Here is a 5,416-nt window from a genome sequence, read left to right as displayed (position 1 = left end):
GATTCTCCCTGTGGTGGAGAGAGGGAAGGAGGATGGGAGGGAAGAAATGGAAATGACCAGAGGGATGCCTGAGGCTCCCACTGGATGGATGGGTAATGTTTCCTAGGACGGTGGTGGGTACAGGAGGTTTTGCTATATCTTCCTCTGGCAAGAGCTGTTCAGACACCCCGGGCCTCTCTAGGAGATCAGCCAGAGTAGGATGCAGGAGGGAGAGGCGACTGGAAAGACAGAGGAGTATGGCTCGACCAGACATGGCTCAGTGGTTCAGCATCAACTTATGAACCAGCAGTTCACGGTTGGATTCCTGGTTAGGGCACATGCCCGGGTTGCAGGCTCAATCCCCAGTAGGAGGCGTGCAGGAGGCAGCCAATCAATGATTCTCATCATTGATGTTTCTATCTCTCCCTGTCCCTTCCTCTCTCTGAAATATATACACACATACCACATACACAAACACACACACACACACACACACACACACACACACACACACACATATTTAAAGACAGGGGAGTATGAATGGGAAAGAGACTAAGAAGGTGTGGAAGGAAGGGAGGAGGGCTGTTGGAGTAGGGGTTGTGTGGCAAGCAAGTGGAAATTCTAACATTTGAGGGCCTTATAGAAACCAAGGGAGGGCCAGGGCTGCTCAGCTCAGGGAAGCTGGGAAGCTGGGAAGCTGGGAAGCAGGCAGTTCAGGAAAATTTGAGAGACAACTGGCGCCCTGGCCGGGCTGCTCACTGGTAAGTGTTGGCTGTGCGTCCTTCCAGACCCTTATAACATGTCTGTAGGTAAACTTATATGTATTCTCAGACCTTATACCGGATTGACTAGTTCAAAAAAAAGTTACAAATGTGTATCCAACGCCATTGCTCTGCAGCTTGCTGTGTTCCTTTGAAATCTGTGCATTCTTTTGACTGGGGCGTTTTCATCTACCGGGAGCACACACTACATTGCATTCATCCATCTCCTTCCTGGTGGGAATTTAGAGTGTTCCCAGTGTTTCCCACCACCCTTGAGCATGTGTCCTAATGCACTACGCGTTCCAGTGTGTCTCCAGAAGATGTACCCGGCAGAGGTCCATGCCTGGTCATGGAGGGAATGGGCGCTTTTTCATTTTTAAGATTTTCTGCTCCAAAGCAAGGGCTCTGAAGCGGGACTGTCTTGGTTTCGACCCTGCTGCTGATCACTACAAGCCGAATGACCTTGAGCCAGTGGCTGAACCTCTCAGTGCCTGCTTCCTCACCTGTAAGAGGGCGGTGACGGCGAGTACTTCCACCCTAGCATGGGCGGGAGGATGTGTTACTATTTATCTACAGCGCTCAGAAGAGTGCCAGGCACGTAGCAAGTGTGGTGTAAGTTGCTTTTCCTGGATTCTGCGCAATTGCCTTCCCAAACGGTTCTGGTTCTTCTGTGCTTCCGCACAGGCTGCCGCTTCCCTCCCCCCAGGCCCCCCACCTCCACCACTTCACAGTGGGCCAAGCACGGGCTTGCTCATAACCTCTCCCACCCTTGGGACGGTTAAGCTCTTTGATTGTCGCAGACCTGCTGTGTGAAAATGGATTTATGGTTTGCGTCCGTATCCCCAGGATCAGTGATGGTGAGCATCTTTTGGGGTGTGCACTGGCCATGGGGATTCCCTCTTCTTTGAACTGACTCAGAGTGGGGGCGGGGCTGAGGGAGGGGGGCAAACCCCAGCCCTTTCCACCAAACCGGCCCAGCAATGAAGTTCCCTGAAGCACACAGCCATGGGCCGATTTGACCACCCATCATAACGGAAATGGAGTTGCGACAGAGACCCTACCGCCCGTAAATGCCACAACTTTTGCTCTCTGGGCCTTTATGGAAAAAGTATGTAGACCCACTGCTGACCACGCGCTCGGGTGTCCATTTCCCTGTTGGTCGTAAGTCTTGTTGCAGAAGAGTGGCTGGTGCTTCACCTCCATCCTGAACTTCCACCCCCACCACCCCTCGGCTCCCCCCCCCCCCACAGGTGCATCACCTCCCTGCTTCATACATGGAAAACGGAGGCTAGGTGCTTTGACTCCAGTTGGACAGTAGGTGCCTGGCCAGGGCAGGCGGGACAGGAAGTGATGGGAGGAGTGCGCCTATGACCACACTCCTCCACCAGCCCCCACCAGATTGGCTTGCAACTGCCTCTGTGGCGTCACAGGTCTGGACCAACCAGAGGCCCTCCACCCTATTGGCGGGGCGGGGCGGGGGCGGGGGCGGCGGAGGGGGGCGGGTCTAGAAGGGGCGCACTGATTGGCGGTGGGACACGCACCAATGAGAAGGCCTGGGCGTTGACGGCGCCTGGAAGTCACGCACTCTTGGAGGCCACCTCCCGAGCTCTCTCAGAAGGTCAAGGCCTCGCGCTTCTGCCGCTGCCTGTGCTCAGGGCGACCGTTTACCCTGAACCTGGGCTGTCGGGACTTGGCGACATGAGCTCCCCCAGCAAGGACGAGGGGTCTGTTTGGGGAGTGGGGTCCCACCCAGAGGGCGGGGAGCAGGCCTGTGGACTAGGCCATACTTTGGGGACGCCCCTGCCGAGCAGCCAGGGCGAGGGCGCGTTCCCAGACCTCGAAGGCTTCGAGGACGAGCGGGAAGTGATGGAAGGGGTGCTTTGGGGTTGCGAAGGCCGACCTGGCTCCCCGGCCGACCTCGACGGGGACACTCTGGACTACCTTGCCGATGAGGCCGCGATGGCCATCCTGCAGCAGCTGACCGACCGGGATGACCTGGGTGTCCGCAGAAACCCCTCCCCAGAGAGCTGCGACTCTGAGGTGTCCGCCCTTTGGGTGGACTTGCAGGCAGGTAGAAGCGCGCGGGCCTATGGTTTGGTGGGATCTCGGCTGCCTTCCACAGCCCAGCTGCCCCTCAGAGGGCCTGGGGGAGGCCGGGCCTGGGGAAACCGCAAAAGAGGAGCTAACAAGAATAAGTCAAAAGTCACCGGGGGTCACCAGCGGTCCTTCACAGAAGGCCTGGTGGGCTCGCCTTCCGACTCCGAGTCATCAGATGACTTCAGTGAGCTGCACCTGCTGAGTTTTAGCCTCTGTGGCAAAGGAGGGGGCCTGGCCAAACCCAGGAGCCTGCAGGACACACCCAGACACTCGAGTGCCCATGTCAGGGAGAAGTGCCTTCGCGTGCCAGGCTCTTTCCTGCCCTCCGCTCCCCAACGACTGGCTTCAGTTGGGGCGAGGCGGGCTGTTGGAGAGCTGGATGTGTCCCGTAGGAAACCCCAAAGTGTGGTCTGGGGGAAGGCGGGGAGCAGGCCCAGCTACCTGCCGGGAGCTGCTGCTGCAGGCGGCCTGCCCAAGGTCACTCCTGGAAGGAAAGTGGCCCAGGAGAAGAAATTCCTAGGGGGGGCCTCCAAAGTTGCCCCCCAGGGTACCTTCCCTTCCTGGGGGCAGAGAGTCTCAGCCGCTGCCCTGGAACCAGCCACCTTCCCCCCAGTCTCTGGTGGTCCGCTGCTTGGGAGGGGCAAGGGGTATTCCTTGGGTTCTTTGGGAACCAAACAGCCCAAGCACACCAGCGCTGGGCAGAAGTCTGGGGCCAGGAGGAAGAAGGGGTCCCTGCCGGTGGTGGTAGAAGAAAAGGAACCGGAGAGAGACCCAGGCCCAAAAGTCCAAGTGAGTATGAGGCCATGGTCCTCCCCACTCCCCACCCAGCCCTGCACTTCTCTAGGCATGCTCCCTCTGTCCCTCCTCAGGGCTTGTCATTGGGCGCCCCGGGTCATTAGGATGCCAGATCTGGGTGGTTTTAGCCAGGGCAAACCCTAAGCTAGCCCTCCATGTGTGCTGGGCACCATTCTCTGCAACTGGCAAGTTTCCCCCCTGGGGTGGGAGGGAGGGCTGGGGCAGCTGGTTTGGATCGGGGGACCCCTTAAGGCTTTGGACCCCAAAGCTTCAATGTTTAGAACCATTGGCTCCCTGACTCCTACTTGCTAGCTGCTCTCCGAGCTGTCCTTGCGGGGGGTGGGGGGGCGGGGGGTGGGCTTTCTCAGCACCCCGCTATTCTCTCTAGCTCAGCCTGGCCTCCTGACCGGGGCTGACTGAGGGCGAAAGTGCTGATGTGGTCCGCCTTGGAACTGCCTTCCCTATTCCCTGCCTCACCCCAGCCCTTACACACACACACACACACACACACACACACACACAAACACACACACACACACGTTGTGCCCACACACACCCACGCGCACACATCCCGAGTCCGAATAAGTGAGAACTTTTTATTTTAGCCTCTGACACACAGTCCAGGGCCATCCTGTCGAGAATGCAACAGTGGCGACGGCAACAGCAGAGCCGCTGGGGTTCCAGGACAAGCACAGCCCTGGGCCTTGAGCCAGGGAGAAGTCCTGCCCAGAGGGCCCACACCCTCCAGTGAGTCCAGTGGGTCTGCTGGGAGTGGAGGGGAGAGAGGCTGAGGACAGAACCCTCCTGCTCTGGCTCCACCAGGAGCTCAGCCCTGCTCCCTGCCTCCCTGCCTGCCCAGACAGCTTCTCCCACAGGAAATAGGGTATCTGGACAGGGCAGGGCTCAAGGCACTTCATCCTCTGCATGGGGTTTGTGCGCAGGGGTGATTCGTGGCCGTGACCCAAACTGCCACTCCAGACAGAGTTTCAGCGGAACAGGGCCTTTTCCGATAGGTCGTGTTGGGCTACAGGGGCTGGTTTTGCCTGCAGCTCTGCGAGCATCCAACCCAGAGCCACACACAGTGTTGGGGACCACAGCCGTGGGTGGGCTGCCCCTGGGGAACAGGGAGGCAGGCCCAGAGACAAGGGTGGAGCTGCTGGGCAGAGCAGGGGCAACTTGCTGCCAGCAGAGGGGGGTGCTGCCTCACGTTAGACCCTGCTAAGCCCTTTCCACCTCCCTGGGAGCATTGGAAGCTGGATTTTGTGTCCTTTCCCTCTCAGGTAACCAGGAACCACTTGGACATCCCCCAGCACCGGAAAGGCAGCAGCAACCACCTGGAGCAGAGGCTTGTCCTCGGGTAATGCTTCCTCTGGCTCCTAGAAATGCAGTCCTGAGCAAGACTGTGGGATCTGTGTCCAGATTAAACCGACCTGTGTCCGCCCCCTCTCCCCACACCACCACCACCACTACCACCACCACCACCACTACCACCGCCTCTGCCGCTGCCATCCCACACCTCAAGGAGGGCATGCACCTTTTCCCACTGAGGAGCCCATGCCGGGCTAGCCCAGGTGGTGGGGCGGGGGTGTCGTCGAGGAGGGGAGAGGAGGCCTGAATATACTAATCATTTCTCTTTCTCTGGTGTCTGCTGGCCTAGTGCCCGGAGCTGCAGAGACAAATATATGACCTTAGACAGCAACTAGGTAGGAGGAAACTCTGGCTGGGGCAGGGGCAGGGGCAGGGGCAGGGGCAGGGGCAGGGGCAGGGCCAGACTTTGGTGCCTT

The 5,416-nt window shown here is 58.8% G+C and overlaps 1 protein-coding gene across 1 annotated transcript; it reads left to right on the top strand.

Annotated features, from left to right (window-relative positions):
- Positions 1-2,438: 2,438 nt before the first annotated feature.
- Positions 2,439-4,993, top strand: LOC308240132 (uncharacterized protein CXorf49 homolog; the record flags this gene model as incomplete). The annotated part of the gene is made up of 2 exons (XM_080653087.1): positions 2,439-3,626; positions 4,913-4,993. The coding sequence occupies 2 exons, from the start codon at positions 2,439-2,441 to the stop codon at positions 4,991-4,993; spliced, it is 1,269 nt and encodes a 422-aa protein (XP_080509213.1).
- Between the last annotated feature and the right edge of the window lie 423 nt (positions 4,994-5,416).

Source organism: Plecotus auritus (assembly GCF_963455305.1).
Source record: "Plecotus auritus genome assembly, chromosome: X".
Classification (NCBI taxonomy): domain Eukaryota; kingdom Metazoa; phylum Chordata; class Mammalia; order Chiroptera; family Vespertilionidae; genus Plecotus; species Plecotus auritus.
Note: the sequence above shows the minus strand (reverse complement) of the source record. Positions and strands in the feature narration are given on the sequence as shown.